At 40.3% G+C, this 25,498-nt stretch overlaps 1 protein-coding gene and 1 non-coding gene across 2 annotated transcripts in view; one reads left to right on the top strand and one right to left on the bottom strand.

Moving 5' to 3' along the window:
• Positions 1-25,498, bottom strand: part of UNC80 (unc-80 homolog, NALCN channel complex subunit) — a 199,091-nt gene that overhangs the window by 118,626 nt on the left and 54,967 nt on the right. Inside the window, exons 14-22 of the mRNA XM_070737780.1 lie at positions 20,082-20,213; positions 18,863-19,010; positions 18,406-18,554; positions 17,662-17,831; positions 16,191-16,292; positions 15,249-15,457; positions 14,767-14,873; positions 10,465-10,561; positions 3,370-3,542 (exon numbers count right to left, since the gene is read on the bottom strand). Coding sequence (XP_070593881.1) covers positions 3,370-3,542; positions 10,465-10,561; positions 14,767-14,873; positions 15,249-15,457; positions 16,191-16,292; positions 17,662-17,831; positions 18,406-18,554; positions 18,863-19,010; positions 20,082-20,213 — 1,287 coding nt within the window. The remainder of the gene's footprint in view (positions 1-3,369; positions 3,543-10,464; positions 10,562-14,766; positions 14,874-15,248; positions 15,458-16,190; positions 16,293-17,661; positions 17,832-18,405; positions 18,555-18,862; positions 19,011-20,081; positions 20,214-25,498) is intronic.
• LOC139158252 (U12 minor spliceosomal RNA) lies at positions 21,142-21,291 on the top strand. Its single transcript, XR_011557644.1, has one exon. It is a non-coding gene; the product is annotated as a U12 minor spliceosomal RNA (small nuclear RNA).

Raw genomic sequence — 25,498 nt, 5'->3', positions numbered from 1 at the left:
AATTTAGGGTTTATCCACACATCACACCAAACAATCACATAATCCAGTTTCATACATAATCATTAAATTCTCCCCCCAAGATTCCCTGATTGTCTGCTTTTTCTAAAAAATGAGAGGTAGCCACCTCTGTTCAATTAAACATACTTTTGAATGGAATGCTTGGCTGCTCTCTTTAGCTCTAAAGGCAACATCAGCCCTCATACATTTATTGGAAGAGCCTTATTTCAACTGAGGATCCATGATATAGCTTTCTGTTGGCTCAAATTTATATGAAATAATGTTATCCACATTACACTTAGAGTCAACATGCTGAATCTCAGAATATTATGCAAAGGCATTGCAGTAGCTTACCTTATGCTCAGAGCAATCTGAAGAAGCAGCAAGAGAAAGATGAAGATGTTTGACAGAATGGATAAGGATGGATTCACACCACAGAGAAACACATCACAAATGAAGAGAAATGAATTAGCCACAAGCTGCATAGCTGAAAAGAACCATAAGTTACCACTTTCATTGTCTACAGAAACAAAGCAAATTTGCACAGCGGCAAAATTCAAAATAAGATGCACATTTTCCTCATAATTTGCTTATATAGCTGTCTCTTGCTGCTATATACCGCTATAACAGTATTTGTACAATGTATGTACTGTAGTTTAAAGATGGTGAAAATAACAATAGCAACATAAAACCACAGTTTTCTTTGACAGCTTCATATAAGACAAAAAGTTTCTGAATAATGATTTGAATATGTAGATCCAAAGATAGAGAAAAATCAGAATGGGGGGGGGGGAGAGAATTGATTATCATTAAAGTTAATTTGCAGTTTATGCTTCGGAATATGTGGATTTATATAATTCCTGAGAGAACTGCAACATTCATTGGAGTTAATGAGAATCAGCTTGGAATGAAACAAGCAGCCTTCTGGGTGGATGCAAGGATCCCACAGAAAGTGCTTACAGAGAAAACACAAGGACTTGGACTCTGGAAAACAGATCTTTGCCTCCCTATGTAACATGTTCCCTTGAAAGCAGAAGATCTGAATTCCTCCTGTTGACATTTCCTAGGTATATGCATAAAAAGCCAGAAGAATATGGAACCTCTTATTCTGCATTGCAAAAAGAAAGGACCTATATAATGTGATCAGGGATATCAATATCCCAGAAGTGGTGCTATTCATAAGGATTTCACTTAAGCAACAGCCCTCTTCAGGCACTTGTAAGATGTCACCTGTATATGCAAGGAGAGGGATTAGGCATGAGGGTACCTGATCTCCCCATGCTCCTCACAAATAATTGCTGTTGCTTCTTCATAGAGTGGGTGATGAACATTTTTCCACTAAAAAACAAGGTTCTAATTAAGGAAAAAGTATTCTCTAAGAAAAATATAAAGTAATAAAAAGTGTGTGTGTGTGTGTGTGCGTGTGTGTGTGTGTGTGTGTAGGAGGTTTCCATACCAGGAGACTTGGAGATGGTTTCCTTGTGAATCTTCTGGAAACTGTTCTATGGATACTGGCATGCCTTTTTTTATAGCTGTCCACATGTAATGGCAACAAGAAATTTAAGGCATAGAAAGAGAGAAGTAGGAAGGTCTAGGTGCTTTCCTCAAAACAGGGGACTGAATGTCTAGAGAATTCACAAATATCCAGAAAATATGGTGTATCTATGACAAGTGTCAAAGATGACACGCCACCCGGCAATTACTCTAGAAAGCATGCCTCATTCTCACATGAATTTTTAAGGTTGTGAAGGCTGCAGGAGAGTGGGATGTGCTCTTGCATAATCTCTGGAGCCTCTGAAAATTGCATGAGAACAGGGCATTCTTTTGTGTAATTTTCAGAAATTGCACAATTTCCCTTCAAGAACAAATGCCTCATTTGATCCAGGCAACAGAGGCCTGTCAATAGGTAGAGCAGACTGCCTGGAGATAAGTGGTCTGCAGCAGATCCTGGGGAGCGATGAGCCACAGGAACATTGTGCCATTCCCCAAGGTTTATGTGCCTCAGGGAGATATTCATCCATCCATCCATCCATCCATCCATCCATCCATCCATCCATCCATCCATCCATTATCCTATCTTTCTAAATAAGGCATGGAATATCATACCTAATATTCCTTACTTCTCCTATTTTCCCCAAATACCCCATCCTGTGAGGTGGGTTGGGCTGAGACATAGTGACTGGCCCAAGATCAGCCAGCTAGCTTTCATGCCTAAAGTGGGGCTAGAATTTGCCTTCTCCTATTTTCTAGACTGGTGCCTTAATTAAAATGTCTGCCAGAATACTCTGAGGAGAGCTTTCTGAGTGGTAGTACTAATGTTAGGCCTCAACTTCAGGGTCAGCTTCCAGTGCTGCTATTCAAGATGGCCTAGATGGAGCTGGGGTAGCTGAGGAGAGATAGAGAATGATTTCCTTTTTGTTTATGGGGAAGGGCTGTGACATGCCAGCATGTCTATATTTCTACTCTATATTACTAGTACAGCCTCCTCCATACTATTTACTGTAATGTCTTGAGATATGAGTTTTTATACAGAAGGCAATAAAAGGAGTCAGGAGGAATGAGGGTACAAAAGAGAAAATTCATACTTCATTTTTCCCAATGTCTTTCCAAATAGACTAAATCTAACTACATCCTAACAGAATTTGAGAAACAAGTCAAAAAGTATTCCTGATGAACTACTGATTTGAGGAGACTAGTGATTGGGAACATGTCTGCATAGGTAGAATTACATGTACTTACAAAAATATATCATGCAACATCAAAGGTTTTAAACATCAAAATACTGAGTTAAATGGCAAACACTATAAAATGAGCAATTGGTGAGGAGTATTAATGGTGGATGAGATGAGAGAATAGCAAAAAGTAGCTTGCACAATGATTCTTTGGATTCCAATATATACAGGATAGGGATTATTTAGCCCTTGGATCCACAAATCCCAGACTTTAAATATCTCATAAAGCAGAATATAGTGAAGACTTCCTCAAATTGCTATCCCTTTACCTTCTAGAGAATAACTTGAGACTTATAGCTATGGTTTGTGTTAATTATTGATAACCTCAACTGAACTCTGTGGAATTACTGTAGTCAGAGTTATAAATGACATAACTGAAGAAGAGGTTTGGTAAGTGGAGTTGTGACAAGGAGAGCTTGAATAAGAAAAATAATTGTTTTCATTAAGCATAGCATAAATCCAAATAAAATGAAAGACATAATTACAGATGGATAAAAATAATTTATTAGTCATTGTGCTTAGCATTAGTATTCCCATCCTTTTCTAGTTGTTTTCTTTCTCCCAGCAGTTACCATACTCCAGCACAAACCAGTCTTCAGTAGTACAAGCAGAACCCATAAACAAGTGTATAGACACTTACAAGATCAAGAGCAGCTGCAAGAATAGAAGCATCAGGGATTGTTCCTGGGTCACAGCAGTTTAAGAGAAATTGAAACCGCTTCATGCCTTGCCGAATGGCTCCCAAATTCACCACGTTCTTGCATTTGTTTCCCTCTTGGTTGGAAGCCAGTTGATCTTCATAAGTCTGGCAACCTTAAATGAAAATCCAAAAGGGAGGGTGGGAGAGAGGGAAAAGAAAAAGCCCCCATGGATGTTTAAACATTCATTAGGTCTACTGACAATTCTGAAGCAAATGTCTCCTATTGATCTGCATTGTCATTAAGCATGAAGTGTGACAGAATGAGAGAGGCATATATTCAGAGTATCTATGACTACAAAAAACAACATTAAGTCTTTAGGACAGATTTTCCTCTCACCTAGTAGCAGAGGAAATGGTGCATTGGACCAAAGTTCATCACAGTGAGTGAAAATACTGATTTTAAAACTTTACACAAATGAATTATGCTTAATCTACTCTTGGGACATTAGTCTACCATTGGGGCACTGAATGAGATAAGTGTTGTTAAATGTGCAGGAAGTTCACAGGTTATCAAGAAGTATTATGAGGATGCTCAAAGATGTTGCATGTTAAGGTCAGGAGTCAGTTTGAAACCTGAACCCATATTCTATGGATGTATGAATGGTCATGATTATTTGAAGATAATGTAGATTGCATGGCTGGTGTTAAAGTGAGGAATGACATGTACCAAACTTAAGATCCTTTATGGAAAAACAGAAGACCTGCATATTTAATAAATATATCTGTATGGCACAATTGTAACTGATCATTATAATCAGGAGTGGGTTCTGGGTCCTTAAAATTACTTTCAGAGCATGTGTAGAAGCAAAATCCAAGATGGCAGCACCCACAGAGACACCGACAGAACTGGCTCCATGACATCATCACCAAATTATTAACAGATCTAAAGAACCAGTTAGACCCGGTAAGAACCCACCTCTGATTATAACAGAGAAATGATTTTATGCTTAAGAAAATAGCTTCACTTTGTCTAAAACTTTACACTTATTCAGTGTTTTGACTAGTCAGAACATTTTAAAACAGAAAGATCCATCTCAGGAAGCATGAGAGAATAAGACAAAGTCACAACAAATAATCACACATATAAAAGAATATAGAATATAAAAGAATAGGACCCAGAACAGACCCTTGTGGCACAAGCGGTGTGCCACAAGGGTCTGTTCTGGGTCCTATTCTTTTTAATATATTTGTGAGTGACATAGGGGAAGGTTTGGTAGGGAAGGTTTGCCTATTTGCCGATGACTCTAAAGTGTGCAATAGGGTTGATATTCCTGGAGGCGTCTGTAATATGGTAAATGATTTAGCTTTACTAGATAAATGGTCTAAGCAATGGAAACTGCAGTTTAATGTTTCCAAATGTAAAATAATGCACTTGGGGAAAAGGAATCCTCAATCTGAGTATTGTATTGGCAGTTCAGTGTTGGCAAATACTTCAAAAGAAAAGGATTTAGGGGTAGTGATTTCTGACAGTCTCAAAATGGGTGAACAGTGCAGTCAGGCGGTAGGGAAAGCAAGTAAGATGCTTGGCTGCATAGCTAGAGGTATAACAAGCAGGAAGAGGGAGATTATGATACCACTATATAGAATGCTGGTGAGACCACATTTGGAATACTGTGTTCAGTTCTGGAGACCTCACCTACAAAAAGATATTGACAAAATTGAACGGGTCCAAAGACGGGTTACAAGAATGGTGGAAGGTCTTAAGCATAAAACGTATCAGGAAAGACTTCATGAACTCAATCTGTATAGTCTGGAGGACAGAAGGAAAAGGGGGGACATGATCGAAACATTTAAATATATTAAAGGGTTAAATAAGGTCCAGGAGGGAAGTGTTTTTAATAGGAAAGTGAACACAAGAACAAGGGGACACAATCTGAAGTTAGTTGGGGGAAAGATCAAAAGCAACATGAGAAAATATTATTTTACTGAAAGAGTAGTAGATCCTTGGAACAAACTTCCAGCAGATGTGGTAGATAAATCCACAGTAACTGAATTTAAACATGCCTGGGATAAACATATATCCATCCTAAGATAAAATACAGAAAATAGTATAAGGGCAGACTAGATGGACCATGAGGTCTTTTTCTGCCGTCAGTCTTCTATGTTTCTATGTTTCTATGTTTCTAAAACAAAAAAGAAAAATATTAACAAAAGCTAATACCCATGTGCAGTGATGAGTCAAAATTTATAATCTATAAAAAGAACTCAACTTGGGTAAGTCTTGTTTTCTATGTTATAACTGATTCATACAGCCATAAAAGTGGAAGAAGCAATCTTCCTATTCAATTCAAAATGTAAGCATTCCAATCAGATAGCTGTTCCCTATTTAAAAACACTGAATACTATCATATCTTCCTCAATTATCTTTTTTCAAGGTTAAACATACTCAACATCTTCAATCTTTCTTCATGTGGCTTAGTTTCTAGTTTCTGGTCATATTTGTTACCCCTTCTCTTACTTATCTAGATTCTCTGATTTATTGTAAATTACTTCCAACTTTATATTATTTGCACATCTAATAAAAGCTTCTTTATAAGTATAAACAGTAGAGGACTGATCTTTGCAGCAGCTCATCATTTTTTAATCCAACAACCTGAGTGCAGTTTTCAAGAGAACTATGTATCGATGTCATTATCATTTTATTCAGGTCATGCTTGTGATACATCTTCAGGTGGTTACATCCTCAGTACTTTATCAAATGTGCAAAGGAAGTGCAAGATCTATTTCACAAACAGAAGCTGGGAAAAGTACCAGGTCCAGACAAAATAACTCCTTGCTTAAAAGTCTGTGCTAACCAATTGGCCCCCATCCTTACCTAAAACTTCAACAAATCTCTAGAGATGTGCTATTTTCCTTCTTGCTTCAAAGGCTCCACTATCATCCCAGTGCCAAAGAAGCCCACCACCAAGGAGCTGAATGACTACAGACCAGTTGCTCTAACATTTGTAATTACGAAAACCTTTGAAAGGCTAGTGATGTCTCACTTGAAAACCATCATGGATCCACTGTTAGACCCCCTGCAATTTGCATACAGAGCAAATGGATCAAGAGATTATGATGTTAATATGGCTCTGCACTACACCCTACAACATATTGAATCTCCAAAGACCTATGCAAGAGTCCTCTTTGTAGACTTTAGTTCAGCATTCAATACCATCATGCCTGGGGCTTCTGCCTTGTAAGGCAGAGAATTAATCTCTAGTCCATCCCAGTAAGTAACCTGTAGGCTTAATTCCATCCCAGTAAGGGTATGGCTAGCTGATGAGGCCAGAACAAGGCCGAAATAGCGCTATCCTAGTCTCCCTTAATTTTAAAAATTCAGCAAAAAGATGTGATACATACAGAACATAGTTTGTTGGCTATGAATAAATTAACTGCTTCAAGTGGCCTTGGATTGGGCCTAGAGGCAAAAAGGAGCTATGGCGTTCCATCAATATACCAGGGTGATCCAACAGAAAAAACATATAGCCCCTCCCTGGTAACAAGCTGAAGGGATTAGATCTGGTGGCCTAGAGATTAATTCTCTGCCTTACAAGGCAGAAGCCCCAGGATCAAATCCCAGTAAGGATATGGCTAGCTGATGAGGCCAGAACAAGGCCGAAATAGCACTATCCTAGTCTCCCTTAATTTTAATTTTAAAAATTCAGCAAAAACATGTGATACATATACATATTCGACACAAAAATATGTAACCCTTCCCTGGTGCAGAGCTGAAGGGATTGGATACTGTAGCCTAGAAGATAATTCTCTGCCTTACAAGGCAAAGGTTGCAGGTTCAAGTCCCAGTAGGTATGGCTAGCTGATGAGGCCAAAATAAGGCCGAAATAGATCTATCCTAGTCTCCCTTAATTTTCAAATTCAGCAAAAAAACATGTGACACATACAGATAGAATTGCCGGCTATCAATAAAATTAACTGCCTTGGAAATGGCCCTGGGTTGGGCCGAGAGGCAAATAAGGAGCTGTGATGTTCCTTCAATACACCAGGGTGATTCAACACAAAAATATGTAACCCTTCCCTGGTGCAGAGCTGAAGGGATTGGATACTGTAGCCTAGAGGATAATTATCTGCCTTACAAGGCAAAGGTTGCAGGTTCAAGTCCCAGTGGGTATGGCTAGCTGATGAGGCCAAAATAAGGCCGAAATAGATCTATCCTAGTCTCCCTTAATTTTCAAATTCAGCAAAAAAAACATGTAATATATATCTATATATATATATAACATGATGGCGCCCACCGACTGGCGCCAACTGAACCAGATCTGTCATTGTAACTTCACCAGCCAGTCGCTACTGGTTTGGGTGAACTGGTCCGAACTGGGAGGAGCCTAACCTCTGCTTCCCCCCTCCCCTCCCTCTTGTGTTATCCAAGTTCAAATTTGTCAGAAAATTTGTTAGGTACTCCACCTCAATTTTCTCCAAATAAACTTCTTTAACAAGGGTTATCTCCAAGGTAGGTTCCCAAAAGTCAAGATGGCAGCCATAGCATTGCAATGGAAGCACCAACAGTTACATGCAACACATATTTTAAAAAGCAGAACATCAATTGAGCTTTTGTGGTAAACAGCTTGAATTTTGGCTATAGCTCTGTTTCCTAGCTTAACTTTCTCGACTGACTCTCTGAAATCAGTCAGCTTTATATTCCCCCTACAGTCTTTTTACTTAAAAGGAAGAAGACAACCAATTACCCACAATGGCAGTAATTTAGGAATGACTTTTTCATCCCTCATAGTTCAGCAAAAAAATGAATCAGAGCAGATAGTTTCATTCTTTTTTTTTTCCAATTTGATTTCAGTTCCATTTCTATCAGTGCTACCCGTTACTCACTCAATGAATGATGTGGCAATTCATTTCTGGGGTTGCTTGGTTTTTTCCAGTTTTTTGTATTATAAATATTGCACTTATGAGCTAACATTTGAGTAAGATTGAGTAAGAGTACCATATTTTTGGAATATAAGATGCTCCTAACTATAAGCTTTAGAGGAGGAAAACAAGAGAAAAAATTTGCCTCTGTTTCTCAGCATCCATCCGGTACTTATCTGGCTAGTGACCTCACTGCCTTGACCCATTCGCCAACTCCACGACACGTTTACAATGGTCTATTTGCCACAACCTATTCGCTATGGCCACAGCCTGTTCACCATGGCCTGCTTGCTATGGCCCATTGGCTGCCACCTACTCACCATAGCCCAGTTGCCACTGCGGCCCATTCGCTGCTGCCCGTTCACAGATGATCATTTGCTGCAATCAGCAGTAAATGGGCAGCGGTGAACAGGTGGTGGTGTTAGGTAGCAGAGATCCCCGCTGCTTAGAACACCTGATCGGTACTGCACCAACCCCAGCCACAATATTTGCTCTATAAGATACATAGACATTTCCATCTACTTTTTTGGGTGGGAGTATGTCTTATAGTCTAAAAATACAATTATTGCATTTTTATAATCAATGTTGAAGTCCTGGGGATATTCATATTCTGCCATGCTGAGCTGAACCTAACCTAAGGACATTTATATAATATATGCATTTTATTTTAAAACAAGTTATTCCTTGGCACATCAGTAAGATCTTTATATTGCATGCTATTGAGTTGTGAACTAAAACTATCCATTTGCTCCTATTGTCACATACTGTCACATAATCAAAACCCAACAATGTGGTATTTTCATCACTATTGGATAAGCTGGTCCATGTTAAAAGCTGACAGATTTTGCACAATGTAAAATATTCAATGTTAAAATAAAAATATTTCTATTTGAAATAATATCTCAAATTGAAATATGAGGTCTGTTACACCATATCCTGCAGTCATATTTGACTTTAACAAAGTAATTATGATAAGAATTATAATATGCATTCATTCCCTGCCTATAAACCACCTAATTTTTTTTCATTGAAACTGCAAAGATATTCAAATCTCATTGCTTATAATAGCATTAGGCTTTGCTATTAAATTATGTAGGGAAAGTAAATTATTATACTGGGTACTTATGATACCTAGAAAAAGCTGCAATCAGAAACAGCCCAAATATTTCAATTAACATATTAAGATATACCAATAATCATAAGTCATATGTCTTCACCTGAAACATCATTTTCTTTATATAGAAAGGCATTTTATGATGGAGCAATGACTAAATGAGATAGTGACATCACTTCCATGTTTAATGAAGCATAAGCAATATGTAATGTTGGGTCATGTAAAGTTCTGTGAAAGAGACAACTAAATCCATTGGGATGCTTTGTCCCATTTTCAATACACAAACAGGAAAATAACAAGGTGCAAGGTTGTTTCTTTGGTAACAAGAAGCTTGCATACGCACATCTGAAATATTTGAAAGCAGTTAAGACCTAACCTTGTTTTGAGGCAAATACTTGTTTCCTTAAAAATAACGAAGTAATCAATCATATTTGTCATATAATTGTTCTCAATGTCATTCATAATTTTGCTAAGAATGAAGGACTGCATCTCTACAAGAAATGGCATGAAGACACAAGACAAGCAAACACAGAAGAAAAGAGATAATTAAAACACATTTTTACAGGGTTTTCCATTTCATCAGTGCTGAATTTTACTGAAAATGTAGATGATCAATAATGGAAATAAAAGCTGGTGGGCACATCCAACATTTCACATCAAGGAGCTAAGTGAAATATTAGCATACTATGTTTGGTTCAAATTTCATATTTTCCAAAATGGTGGATTTGGTCAATTTTGCCTTATCTAAATGCATTAGCCCATATATGCTTTTCCTTCTTGGCTAGAACGGAATGAAAATTAAAAAATGACATAAGAAAAAATGAAAGAGGTAGTGGCTACAAAATATATAAAGCCATAGAAAACAAAATTGGGTCCAGAAAATATGTTTTTAAAGGTAAAGGGTGAATTAAAGAAAGAAAATAATTTTTAATAAAGAAGGAAAAAAGAAAAAGTTAAAAGTTTTTAAAAAGGACTGAAGAAACAGAACCCTGATTTCTAACCATCTTTTTCTTCTGTGTGATGAAGCCTGGGTGGATGTCTTCGGCAGGTGCGCCATTTACCAAGACGCTTGAAGAAATTCTCCTCTTCTTCACGCCCATTTTCCATGCCACTTCCAGGCCCACCTTCTGATAGCTTCACCGCACTAGTAAATTTTACCTAAATGTTAAAAGAAGCATTATTTCATTGTTTTCATTGCTGAGGTAAACACAACATTTTAAAATATTCTTCTTAATATTCTCCTTTAATCCTGAACACCATCACTCTGCTAAACAAATAATTCCCTCAATACTGTCAAACTATTTACTAAGTCTGCACTACTATTAATCTTCTCATCTCCTCCCACAAACGACTGCATGACTGTAACTTTGGTGCTTATATCCTTACAATTTATATTGACTGATTCCTAATATGAGTTGATTGCTTATTTGTACCTGGACTATCATTAAGTCTTGTACCTTATGATTCTGGATGAACTTATCTTTTCTTTTATGTACACTGAAAGCTTATGCACCAAGACTAATTCCTTGTGTGTCCAATCAAACTTGGCCAATAAAATTCTATTCTATTCTATTCTATTCTATTTGTAATATTTTAAAGCCCATATCTCTATAAAGAGAGGGAATCACAATTAAATAAGTAGGAAACAGGAGCAAAACAACTTTCCTTCCTTATCCTCCCCCCCTCCTCTCTCCTTAGTGCTTAATATATCTGTTCTTCTGCCTCATGACCTGTAAAGAAAACTAGTCACTGAAGAGAGAGATAAGCAGTGGGCTAAGAAAGCAAGTCAGTGGCTTCATTTCCTCTGCTTGTAGAAATACTTTATGAGCTCCATTATTTTTTGAATTACTTTAATACTTTGCTTGTTCAGAGAAATCCTCATTCAGGAAGAATGTTTTAGCTTCTAGTAAAGCAAAGCTTAGCACTAATAAATAATAAAACCTGCAAATCCATATTTTCATATTTAGGTTCCTTGCAGTTTACAATAAGCTGGCAATGTGGAGAATAATGGTGGGAAATTAAAATGCTTGAGAAATGCAACTGAAGATGTAACTCAATTTCAATCATTTTACCATGGTTAAAGCCTTCTGCACAAACTTTAGATATGGTAGTTCCACTCTCCTTTTTTCAGCCCTCCTCTTTCTCCGCATTTGTTATTTTCTTTAGCTTAGTTTGGTTTTGATGAGAAATTTTGTTTTAAAATTATTTGTTCTTGTATCAAATTCTTTTAACTCTAGAACCTACACTAAGACTCTGAAGACTCTAAGACTCTAAGAACTCTAGAACCTTCACAAAAACTCTGAAGTCCAGTTAACTTCAGTTAACTTTGTTTTTCCCCTGGTGATATGCTCTCTGATGCTCAATAACCTGAAGCTTTTGCATATTTTAAATTGGTATTTAAAAGCAGAAAATTGATTTGTGCCCACAGTATTCTCCAATTAGACTTGACAAATTGGGAAGATATGTTATTTGTGCCCCTATTATTCTGGAGGATATAATCATTTGGGCTATATATTTTTCCCTTTCCAATCTTTTTTAGCTCCAATTTTTTTTTGCATGCAAACATCACAGATATATAGCAACCTATTATTCTTTTCTATTTTCTAGACTTTCCTAGTCTGTGGCCTTTTCAAGTCTCTTTTATAGGATAATTAAAATAGCATTGGGGTGGCAGGGGCTCAATGATTTGTTTTGTTTTGTTGCAGTTAGCCACTTAATAATAGGTTTGTACATACAGTATGTATGTTAAAAACGAAAGTCTGTAGTTGGCTGGTTGGTTCAGTTATTCCCACCCCCCTTCCCTTTGTTGAAATGTATTGTACAGATCTACCGAGAGTATGATAAAAGTTGGAAACGATTCTTATGCTCTCCTTGTATTGTTGAGTGCGTATGTACAGGTATATGCAAAAGGAGACTCTGCAGCAAGAAATGAAAGTAAAAGCTTGTCATTTTGTTTATCACTTGTAGGTCATTTCTTTAAGATTGATAATACTGTACTTGGAAGAATGCATAGATTTAGAAACAATATGCAGTGACAATTTCAATCCAGGAAGAAAGAAATATACCATATAGGACCCAGTAATGGGCAGCCAAAATGTTTACTGCCACACTGTGGGTGTGGCTTATTTTGTGGGTGAGGCTTGGTGGTCATGTGACTGGGTAGGAGTGGCTTGCCAGCCATGTGCCCAGATGGGAGTGGCTTGAACAATCATCATCGTTCAAGTGAACTGTTATGTCCTCGACTTACAACCTCATTGGTGTCGCTCTCTGAGGTGACAATTTGCTTCGCATTTCCCGTGCTCTTCTTATTGGGTCACTTCCTGCCTCAGGCTGGGTAGCTAGGTGAATGGGTGCCAATCAGCTGTTGAGAAAAGAGGGGGGAACAAATGCCCCCCCTGCAACTCCTGCCGATGCTGGTCTCCCTGCCAATTTCCAAGGAGGTTGGGATGGTCAGCTGGAGTTGGGCACACAGCTTAATTTATGTTGTGAACCGCCCTGAGTCCTTGGAGAGGGGCAGCATACAAATCCAATAAATAAATAAATTTCCACTGGTGGAACTGTGTTCCACCCCGTCCTGCCTGCTGCCTACCCCTGATAGGACACACCTTTCTACTCCCAAAAGAGGGTGCAAACATGGATGTGTCTTATACACTGAATGTAGCCCAACCCATGCACCTTCATTCTTTGGTCTCTACCTGCTAGCAATTTACCTCCTTGCAGCAAACAGCAGCAGAGCTGCTTAGTACAAGTCACTGGTTATCTGCCACCCGACTCTCAGCTGATTTATTGAAGTTGCCCAAGCCCATGTACTAAAATGAAAGTGAAACTTGTTGGTGGACTTGTCACAGGGTCAGGACATATCAGGAAAAAAATCAATGTTGGTTAAGAGAAATTATATAATTTAATGTAGAACTAAATGCTGAAATATTTCTATTGAGCATAATAGATCTAAAAATACACAGGCATGCAATACTTGATAATCGATATCTCAACTGTGGCGAGGATTTGCTATGCACAATCATGGAAGAAAGAAACTGTTCCCACCAACCTACAAGTGATAAACAAAATATTTGAAGTGGCAGAAATGAGTAGGCTAACAATGAGAATAAAAGAAAAAGAAGATATGGACTATTATCAAATTTGGGACAAATGGTATAGATAAAAAGGAAGAAAACTTAATAAATAGTATAGAGATGATAAACTTTAAGAACTCGTAGAGATGGTAGAGTCTGTATAGATAACAATGAGTGAGAGAAGAGTAATTTAGTATAGAAGAACATTCCAACAAACAAGGGTGTAATGAATTAATTATAGTCTAAAGTATTTAATAATAATAAATTGAAGAGGAAATATAAAAGAATTATATGAGACCAAATATGAAATGTAAGTGTGCTAAACAATATAAATAACTGCATACAATTTGATAAGAAATAATCAAGATCAAGCTAGTCAAGAGAGAAATAATAAGATACCGGTATTTCTCTTTTTAAATGATGTTTTTTGTTTTTGTTTTGTCTTGTTTTTGGTCTCCTTTTGTTGACTTGCTTGCTTGTTTTTACTATCGTTATCGTGATTATATATATTGTAATTTATTTTTGTAAATACATTGCGTATCTTTTTAAAAATAATACAATTTATAAAAATTTAAAATAAAAAAAAGAAAGTGAAACTTAAGCTGCATGGAGGCAAATTGCTGGATTTTTTGCTGCAAGGAGGTAAGTCAATAACTATAAATGCCTATAGAATGTTCAAATTATTAGACTTATTTTTAAAGACTGATTTATTATTCACTTAACAAAATGAAGAAGCTTTTTAAAATAAATGTTCGATCTGAAGAGGCCCAGCGGTAGTCTATCTTCTTTTAAATAGCAGAGAATACTTCCAAAAAGCCACATCAATTTTAAAGATCTATAAAAGTATAATCTGAAATGTAACAGTGTCCTGTTTAGTATTAAGATAAGGTAGCTGAGTTAAACCCTCACTTAGTCATGTTTGAGTAGATCTATTTAAATAATTGGGAGGAGTGTGATTATATTTAGGAAAACTTTCTGGGATTAATTTACTGCCTTAATGTACATTTCTCCAATTATTTGCTATTTCTATGGGTCAGGCACACAAGCACAGAATTACATAGCAAACAGTGTATATTATCTATGCTATTTGCTGTTTAACAAACTACTGGGAGGCAAAGGACTTTTCCTTGTTTTCCTCCCTTAAAACTAAAGTGTGATTTATACTCTGAAAAATACGGTAGATATTGAAGTTATAGATATGGATACACAAACAAATAAACATGTACATTCCTTTATTGTATAGCTTTTTATTTAAAAAAAAGTGTGATAGTAGAAAGGGTAGATATTTACCCTGGAGCTCTGCCTGATGAAAGAGAGACGATCCACAGAGCTAATATCCAGAAGATCTTCTACGCCATCTGCCAGACCAGAAATTGATGAACGTTTCAGCCAGTTCCCTGTAGTACAGAAAGCATAGGTGTGAATATTTTTCTGACTGTACCAGTACAGAATAATCTACATCTTTCCTTACTGGTATTAAGGATTCAATTCCTAACATCTAAACAAAATATTTGGAGTCATATAAAGGAAGATGGGGGAAAATTGAAAGACACAGAACAGCATGACAAAGTATCGTTATGTAAAAGGATCCCTGTGTGGAGAGAATTAATGGAGACCCATGTTCAAGTCTGCTCTCAACTATGGAATCTGGTTGGATTACTTTGCGGCAAACTCTGTCACTTTCATTGCTGAAGTTATGGGATTAAAAAAGAAAATAAATCCCTTTGTGTCCCTGGAGAAAAGGCATAACAGCTAACAAATAATTGAATGACCTAGTGGGAGTTTGAGTTTCTTTCTCAGGGAGATCCGTCTGGAGCGGGAACGAGAGCGCCTCTCTGTGGTCATTCCTGAGTGTGCAGTTGTGCATTCGGAAGTGTCTGGCTCTGACTGGCTGCTGGTATCGCTAGCTGCACTCTGAGATTTAAACATTTTTCGCCAGAAATCCTTGCGGCCCAAGGCTGCTCCTTGCATTTGTTCATCACTGTGAAGGAATTACATGGATGGTAAAACTTATCAGAATGATAAAATTCTTGACAAGCGAATAAAACGATTCTTGACAAATGTATCTTTTTCTTCTATGTACGCTGAGAGCATATGCACCAAAACAAATTTCTTGTGTGTCCAATCATACTTGGCCAATAAATTCTATAACTATGATGAAATAAAATAAATAAATAAAAAATAAAAGAATAGGGCAACATCTTTCTCTCTTCTAATCTTACCTTGTGCCCTGGACACTGGAAGTTCTTTGGCTCATTTTAGAAGAGAGAATAAGCCATAAACTTATCATCATAAAAGTGATATACTAAAAAATATCAATAATTGGAGTTTGTGACCCTTGTAAAGTAGGATAGTAAAGCACTAGGAGGGTAGCATATAATATTTCTAATAAAGTAATAATCTTTATGTAGTAAATAAGGAAGGTGTTGAGATGGTGAATATTTGCCCAAGGCTAGGTAGAAAACAAAATAATCTGTACTGGCAGTAGTGCAGACAGCAGGAGTTGTTGAGAAACAACTTCCATATAATTATTATGTGAACCTTATTTTCTCAGCTATAATAGCTAACTTTTATATTGCTTATATTGAAAATGAGGAAACCAGCTGATTCAAGACTGAACAGTGTTGTTTTTGCTTTTTACATATATAATCTGTATGTAATCTGTTTGTTGATTAAAATTGATTAAAATGCAATTTATTGATCAATTTACTTACTGCTCAGGAGTTTGTATTGGTCGGCCAGAGATATAGCCACGACATTCATCAGGAGCAGAAGACAGCTGTCCTTTATCAATAACAACACTTCCAACTTCAGATCTACAAGGACAAAGCTACTAGTCAAAGGAACAATAACTTATTATATTTATTCCTGTTTAGCTTCCCTACAATACGTTAAAAGTATTTCTAAAACAGAAAGATGAGGTAAATTTTGGTCTCCTCCTCCCATCAGTACTTCATATAGCAATCGTGAATGGTAACAGCAGTCACGTTTCTCATTAAATTATATTGTAATTATATGGGGCTAAATATGGAACCACAATTTTCAGACAGATTCTTTTTTAAAAAAATGTATGTTCTATCAAATTGGAATTTCTCTCCACATAGACAGATACTGTATATGGTAAAAAGAGGTAAATGCATCTCGACTCTAGCTTAGTATATATAAGAATATATATATTGAATATATGCTTATATGTGTGTGTATTTGTGGATATACTGACTCTATAGACAGAGACAGATAATAAATAGAATTAGCTTGTGTATATTAGGGCTAATTCCACATGATAATGGTTAAATCAGAAAAAGTTGTGTATGAAACAGTTGTTAGAAAATAAAAATACTTCTTCCATGTTTGATTAGAAAAACCAATGAGAATGTCATCCATTTCACTTGGATTAGTTAGCAAAGAAAGACTCCTGGCACATCCCACCCCCAAGGGTATACTTTACTAAGAACAAAGTGGTTACAGATTTTTGCAAGGCAGAATCTATTGGTTTGGTCTGATAACAATGCAATTAAGTTGCCTTTTTTCCCATGGCCAATCCCTGTTATCAGTCAATGTCCTATTAGAAGTTCTCAGGTTGTTTTGGAAACAACCCCATCACCATCTCCACATTCCTTTTGGCTGACCTTGTGCTGATATATTGGTGCGACTCAGTATCAGAGCTGGCACAGCTTCATTGCCTGCCTAAACCCCAACCCATCCTTCCCTCACATTCGAAGCACTCACCTCTCCACCCACCTCCATTATCAAAATATAAAACTCGCAAGATCTGACGCGAAGCTACAAGCAGAATTGCAGCCATGACCGAGAACATGGATCCATAACCTGAGTATGTATGTGCCATAGTGATATGAAATAGATTATCCTTCTTCATAGATAAATGACTGCAATATCTACTTAATCCAGTATCCTATTCTACTATGTTGTATAAAAATAATATTTTTGTAGAACAGCTTTTCATCTGAGTAACCTGAATGCAGTTCTTAACTGTGCTTTAATCCTATACTTTTGATTAAAATTAAAGCACATTTAAGACAATCTTTGGGGAAGGAAGGATTTTTAGAGCAAATAGTATTAGCATGATTCCTCTTCTCCCCAAAACCAAAGCTGACAAGACTGGGTAAGGCTGACCTTACTTCAGTATTCAAGCATCTTAATAGGTTTTCCAGTCCAGATACATACTTTTTACTCCCTGGTGGTTTGTGTTCTTGTTCAGTATTTTCTTCCGTTTTTCTTCCGGGAATCAACTTTTCTGCACTGTCCAAAAGAGCACTAAGAGCTACTCTTCTGAAAACATTTCCATGAGCCTCCTTGATAAACTGTACCAGTTGTCGGATGTCACAGTATAGACCCTGAAGCCAGCAGGATGTCATTTGGGGGACAGGGGTGGGGGAAGACAGTTTGTTAGGCTTCCAACATTACAAACACTCTTTTTCTGTTTTCTTAAAGAAAATTAGTCTAATTTTCAGACCTTCTGTTGCCATTAAATAAATTTAGCAACAAATTTAATAGAAACTGCCTGAAAAATTTAGCAACAAATTTAATAGAAACTGCCTGAAAAATTTAGCAACAAATTTAATAGAAACTGCCTGAAAAATTTAGCAACAAATTTAATAGACACTGCCTGAAAAATTTGAAAGGTCAAAGAATTGCCACCTTGAACAACACAGTGAAGACTTTTTCAAGTCAAATTAATGATTAAATACAAATTCAAAGGGAATTTGCGTTCTCTCGTGTTCTACTAAACTATATGACATTTTCCAAAAATTCTCATTTATTAATTTAAAAAAATAAATGTATATAGTTTATATTTTGTCTTTCCCCTTTTTGAAAGAAGGTGATATAATTCAACAATTTATATTGAGAATAGAAAAGCTAGTACTTAAAAACCTGTCATAACTGAGTGAAAAGAAAAATTGATCTTACCAGATTCTCAGGACTATGGAGCTCATGCGTAGTAGAGGCACAACGAGTGATTAGAGATTTGAACATAGCACTGACAATAATGCCCTCAATGCTTTGGGCTGTAGATTTGTTGTCCATGGTGGTAAAATTATTTCCAAAACCAGCCCTGTCTGCAAAATAAAACAGATAAACTACATGGTAAGATATACCAGTACATTTGTAACACCTGAACTCAGCAATTCCTGATCTGCAATAGTATTCTCCATCCAGAGGGGGGATTTGTTACTTTGGAAACTTGGGAAAGGGGAGTACTCCAAAATGAGCCTGACAGTATAAAAAGGAGTGAAGACAAAGTGCCCGTGTCTCATTCAATTAAAATAAACAAAAAGTTAAACACACATTACACATATATAAATTAATATATTCAGGCACACATTTGCAGAAAAGCTGATTGCTAAGGTTGACAGTCTATACTTACTGTCAGTAACTGGCTCCATGCAAAATCCTAGCAAAGCATGTAAAAAATCCACCACGTTGTTCAATGAATCTTTATTCACATAATCTCTCATTGTCTGACGAAACTGCATCTTATCCAGTTTATATAACTTTGTAAGGCAGTTCTGAGCCTGTTAAGAAAGGTTTTAAGAACGCCAAACTTAGTTTCTGGTGGTAATAATTACAGAGGACCACAGTGAATTCAACCTTAGTTCCTGAGTAATTAAAAACAGTATCCAATGAACTGCACAAAATAGAGAGGATTTAAACAATTATCTTCCTATGTTTATTGATATAGTTACTTACTGGACCCAAAGCTTCCAGAGGAATAAAGGTTTCAGGATAATATGTAAGATACAAGTATTTAAAATTTAATATATGTGCACTATAATTTAGAAAACAAATGCATAGTAAGCAGCTACTTAGCAACAAGGTTAAGATAAGCAATTTAGGTGAAACTGCTAGATTTTTAATGACTAGAAGCTACACAAGCAAGTTTTTTGTTTCACTTAGATGTTATGGTAGGACCTGTTCTGATAAGAATGTACTGGATTCTCACTTATCTTTGAGGTGTCGGTTCCCCTTGATAACCTGGCCTTTTCTCCTAGATCTAAAGGGCCTCTTTTTTGCCCTATTCACATACTATTCACATTATTTTTTATAATAAATTTTATTAATTTTTATAATAATAACAGATATACTACACTACACAAAGTGCACATCATTCAGACCCCTCCACCAAAATGAGGGTGTGCCTTATTTATAGCATTTTAAACCAAGAACATGTCAATATTTACAAATTGTAGATTGATTCCAGATTATTCATACCTTGGTCTCAAATTCTACTAACCATATAACTTCTAACCCTGTCCCATCGTCCCATCAGGTCTTGCACTTTATTCTCATTAATCATATTCATCTTTATATCCATCCATTTTGTTGCATCCTTTCAACCTAAAACTATTACCACTTGGGCACTAAACATTCATGGTTAATTTGAAGCTTTAAATGCTATAATATTTTCCCATACCTATCTTTCTATTACCAAAACCATTACAATCAGTATGCTAGTATATGACCAAACACTGTACCCTAAGCACAGGTCCCACAGTTAACTACTGGAGAGCTATTAAAATCCATGGAATTAAAATATTATGGATTTAAAAGGGAAGAGATTTGGAAACAACTTTCCAGTTTTATACCTGATGTCTCAGACGATCTCCAGAGAGTCCTCGGTGACCTTCTCCACAGCCATATGCACAGCCCAGAGACTTCACAATTTTTATTAACATTGTCAGAGCCAGCCTATGTGTGCTTACAGGAGTATTTTCATCCTTAGCAGCACATTTGAAGAAACCAGAAAGACCAGAGAAAAAGCTATTCAGTTTAGGTTAAGAATCAGAAAAATAATATCAAACAGATATATGCCAGTTCAGAATCAAACTTACACAGAATTTTTTTTCTATAAATGATAATATGAGGCCATTAAGGCTTAATTAAAGGAGACTGCTTTAATACTGGTAAACAATAGATTGCCTTGGTCTGATCAAAAGACTTTGAAATACAGAGAGAAGCAATTCCCTTTATTGTTTACAATCTTGGAAGAAGTAAGAACACATGGTACAAATGTATTCCAGATCCAGCATCTCCTCATAAATGTCAATCGGATGTCTCTGGAAAGACCAACTAGAGGACATAAATATAGTAACCTTGCAAAGTATACCTGTTTTCTATAAGAGCCAGCTCTAATAGCGCCAGTGGACCCCACTCACCGGCGCCTTTTGCTGGAGGGCTCGGGCAGACACAGGACACATGGCGTAGTCACCATGTTTTCTTGGCCGAAATCTCGCGAGATCGTGAGATTTCGGCCGATGATCAGGTCAGGGTGGCCTGATCAATGACGTGTCCGGGCGGTGCCTGCCAGCCCTATAAAAGGGCGGGCAGGCCCGGGCTCAGCCTTTTCGCCCGGACCATCATTGCGAGCAGACACTCGGCTGGGTGTCTGCTCTTGGAAGCCTTTTTTTTTGGGTGGCCGCATGGTGACGGCCGCCATTTTGGAAGCCTCGTTGGAGGCTTGCGGTGGCTGCGGCTTGTTGCGAACAGCTGGGGTCCGGTGGAAAGACCCTCTCCAGCCCATCCGAGGCCTGCGGTTTGCTGCCAGTGGGGCCAGGCTGGTGTCCGGTGGGAGGCCCCCCTTAGCATCTCATCCCCTTGGGACCGGGGGGATCACTGGATGCTGCGGAGGGCTCTTTGTGTGTATGTGTGGGGTAATCGGATGAGTAAGGAAAATAACGATTCAGGGTGACGCCCGAGTCTTCACTAATAATGTGAGAAGAATTTTTGCGTGGGTACAGGTCGTCCCAGAGGTGACCCACCTACTTAGCGGGATGCCTGGGTGCTCTGATCTGCCTGGAAAACTCATGCGCTTCCCCCCTTAGAGACTTGGCTACATAGGAAAGGCCGCCCCGGGACAATCTCTGCCAGCATAGGGGGGCCAGTCCTTCTCGGGACCGAGGGGGAGAACGCTCCTTGGGCCCGGAGGAGAGGGGTGGCGCTTGAGGTCTGTCCGGTGGGGCCTTCGAAAGGGGGGGGGCATGAAGCGTCTGGCTCTGCTCCTCCTCAGGTTCGAGGAGGGCGGCGTGGGTCAGTTTAGGCTCCCCCTTTGGTAGGTAGCAGCCCCTCTGCTACTTCCCTGCTTTCCTAGGCAGGGTTCCCCAGTTTATTGTTGGGCCGAGGCCATTGTGGCTCTGGCTCCTTGTTTAAACAAGAAACACATGTAATAGTACATACAACAATAAATTAACCACCAATAACATTAATACATTGAAGTTCTACTACTGGTAGATAAATTCATACAGTCAAAGGTACTGCTAAGTTTGGATGGCCCCTAAGAGAAGGAAGAGTCTGGTTCCACCGGCCGGTGGTAAGGCCAGGGAGGGCGTTTAGGCCTTCGGCTCTGGCTCGAGCGAGTCAGGATGGGGCTCGGGGGGGAGCCCCGATTGGTTAGGAATTCCGGCGGGCACCTGTAACCAGGTGCGGTCCCCGCCGACTCTGGCTACGGTTGCTCAGGCCCCTGGGACAGCTTTTCCATTGGGGCCTGGGGTGTCTGGGGTGGGGGGGTTAAGCAGCTCCCGCCTGCTGAGGATAAAGGGGCCCAGCCCAATTAATCTTTCTGTCCTTGAGGGTTGGTTAAAAAACTACCACCCTCGCTCGAGAGCGGATGCTCTCCTGCAGGGATTCTCTGAGGGATTTATGACCCCTTATATGGGGGTTAGGAAAGCCTTCGGGTCCGACAACCTGGGATAGGTTGTGGGACATGAGGACATAGTTAGAGCTATGATAAAGAAGGAGGTGGCTGAGGGCAGGGGTCTGGGGCCCTTCCTGGAACCGCCCTCCCCAAATATTAGGGTGTCCCCATTTGGGGTGGTCCCCAAAAAGGCGAGTGGTGAATTTGGGTTGATTCACCATTTGTCTTTTTCAAAAGGGGAGTCAGTGGATGATTTCATTCCTGACAAACTCTGTTCAGTCCGGTACGCGTCTTTTGATGCGGCTGTGGCCATAGTTAGGAAGTGTGGGGTTGGAGCCCTTATGGGTAAGTGCGACATTAAGTCAGCATTCCAGCTCCTCCCCATACACCCAGGCGGCTTCGAGATCTTGGGCTTCCACTTCGAGGGTGGGGTTTTTTTTATGTGGACAGAGCATTGCCTATGGGTTGCTCTGTCTCGTGCTCTCTTTTTGAGAGCTTTAGCACCTTTTTCGAGTGGCCGCTCAGGAGGTGCAGTGGTCTGGGTTCGGTCATTCACTACCTTGATGATTTCTTGATGGCAGGGCCTGCGCGTTCAGAGCAATGCTTTGCTCTAATGCGGGACTTCGAAGCCCTTTGTGCTCAGTTGGGGGTGCCTTTAGCCCCCGAGAAGACCGAGGGCCCTGCTACCAAGATTACCTTTCTTGGTATTGAATTGGACTCAGAGGAGCAATCTTCTAGATTGCCCCTGGACAAATTAGTCAAGATTCGGGGTAAGCTCGATCTAGTTTTGGGCTGCAGGAAGGTCACCCTTCGGCAGCTGCAAGAATTAGCGGGGATTCTTAATTTTGCCTGCCGGGTTATTGTTCCTGGCCGGGGTTTTTCTAGAAGGTTGTATGGTGCATTGAAGGGGCTCCATTTGCCCCATCATTGTACTCGCTTATGCGCCGGGGTCAGGGCTGACCTGTGCGTATGGCGGGAGTTCTTAGAACGCTTTAGTGGTTTGTCATTTTGGAGGCACGAGCTTCTTTGGAAGCTGAGTTGCAGTTGTGTTCAGATGCTGCGGGGACTTGTGGCTGCGGGGTTGTGTTAGGTGACCAGTGGTGCTGGTCTGCTTGGCCTCCGGAATGGAGGGCCTCTCCCCTGGTTAAGGACTTGACCTTTTTAGAGCTCTTTCCCTTGGTAGTGGTTTTAGAGCTTTGAGGGGAGCAGTTTGGGGACAAGACTGTGCACTTTTGGTGCGACAACTTGGCGGTTGTCCAAGTTGTGAATGCCCTGTCCTCCAACAGCGACAGGGTCATGCGGCTTGTCCACCAGTTTGTGCACAGGTCTTTGTCCCTAAACGCCATGTTTTTTCTGGCTAGACATGTCCCCAGGTTAGATAACGGGATTGCTGACGCCTTTTCTCGTGGTCAGTTGTCCAGGTTTCGGACCCTGGCCCCGTTGGCCCGAGCATCACCAGAGGCTTTTCCCAACCACCTTTGGAGCCTGGGCGGGCTCCCGAGCAGTGAAAGAAGAGGCCTGCAGGGCTATGGCCCTCTTAGTGGCTCCAGGCACCCTGAGTGCTTACCGACATGCAGGTAAGGAGTTTGGGGATTTCAGGCAGGATAAGGGTTGCCCCCATAGTTGGCCTCCCCAGTGGATCACCTGATGGAATTCTGTGTCCAGCTTAGGCAGCGTGGCCTTTTAGTTAGGACAATTACGTCCATGTTAGCTGGTCTCGCCTTTATGTATAAGGCGGGGGGGGGGGTTTATGGACCTTTCTGGTGACTTCCGCATTTGGAAGATGCTGGAAGGCTGGGTGAGGGAGCGACAGGGGACCCCTCTAGATAGTCGCCAGGCTCTGACGGTGCAGCAGCTGTCGCTTATTAATCAAGCTTTGGACAGTCTGTGTGCCTCTCTGTGTGAGGCCCGTCTCTTTAGGGCAGCGGCTTCTGCATTGTTTTTTGAGGCTCTGCGGGTCAGCAAGGCTATGGCCTCCTCGCAGGCTGACAGGTCGCTCCATGCCTTCCAGTTCGCTGATTTAGTTTAGCTGGGTGTTAAGTGTCCAGGATTCTGGCAAGGCTAGGCATGCACCCCGCCGGCTATGGAACACATTGTTCCGTATCGGCACTGCCACTAGTGCGGCAATTAAGGGTTTCTCGATATGGAGGATTCGGGAAGTCGGCCGCTGGCGGTCAGCAGCCTGTTTTTTGGGTACGAACGGCCGGCTGATGGGTCCGGGGTAAGGTTTAGGCTAGGTTACCTGTTTTGGCCCTCTTCTAGTTAGCCCCACCAGTACGAGATCGACGGCATTGCTTTGAGGTCACAGTGTGATATTGGGGCCGACAGCTCAGCAACAATGGGCCGCCGGGGGGACCCGACTGTCATTGGGCTAATGGGTCAATGTCGTCTGGCTGGGGAGAAGAGGCATGTGGTGGGGAAGTTTTTTTCTGCCGCAATTGCTGGGAAGACGGCATCCTATTGCTGCGCCCAGTTGGTACTGGGAGGGCGGCATTTCATTGCTGCGCCCGGGTGGTACTGGGAGGGCGGCATCCCATTGCTGCGCCCAGTTGGTACTGGGAGGGTGGCATCCCATTGCTGCACCAAGATGGTACTGGGAGGGCGGCATCCCATTGCTGCACCCAGGTGGTACTGGGAGGGCAGCATCCCATTGCTGCGCCCAGTTGGTACTGGGAGGGCGGCATCTCATTGCTGCACCCAGGTTGTACTGGGAGGGTGGCATGCCATTGCTGCGCCCAGTTGGTACTGGGAGGGCGGCATCGCATTGCTGCGCCCAGTTGGCACTGGGAGGGTGGCATTGCATTGCTGCGCCCAGGTTGTACTGGGAGGGCGGCATCCCATTGCTGCACCTAGATGGCTGGTCTTGCAATTAGGTGGCAATGACCTATGCCTGCTTGGAGGTCTGCCCTTGATCTGCCAGGCTCGCGAGGACCTACGGAGGCTTCGCACTGTGTGGCCCGCCACGCAAGTGGTGTGGTCCGAGATCCTTCCGAGGGTCACTTGGAGGGACGCCATTTCCCTTAGGGCCATTCACCGGGTTAGACGGAGAGTTAATAAGGCCCTGGGTAAGGTAGTCGGGGAATTAGGTGGGGTTGTAGTGGCCCATCCCCACACCACCATAGATCAGCCGTGGCTTTACCGGGCTGACGGTGTTCACCTGTCAGAACGGGGAACACCATCTTCTTACAGGACCTGCAGCGGTCACTGCGCGAGCTGGTGCAGTTAGAGGGGGGAGTTGGGGGGCCAAGATAGAGATCTGACCCCCGCTCCATGGCAGGTTAGGGGCGGAAAACTGGGTGGTGGTTTAGCAACTGCGTGTTCTCCATTGGGCATCTTTGGGGATGATTGACAGGTTCTCTCCAAGCTTGTGGT

Source organism: Erythrolamprus reginae, chromosome 1 (assembly GCF_031021105.1).
Source record: "Erythrolamprus reginae isolate rEryReg1 chromosome 1, rEryReg1.hap1, whole genome shotgun sequence".
In the NCBI taxonomy this organism is placed as follows: Eukaryota; Metazoa; Chordata; class Lepidosauria; order Squamata; family Dipsadidae; genus Erythrolamprus; species Erythrolamprus reginae.
The sequence above is the reverse complement of the archived record's forward strand: the minus strand, read 5'-3'. Positions and strand labels throughout refer to the sequence as shown.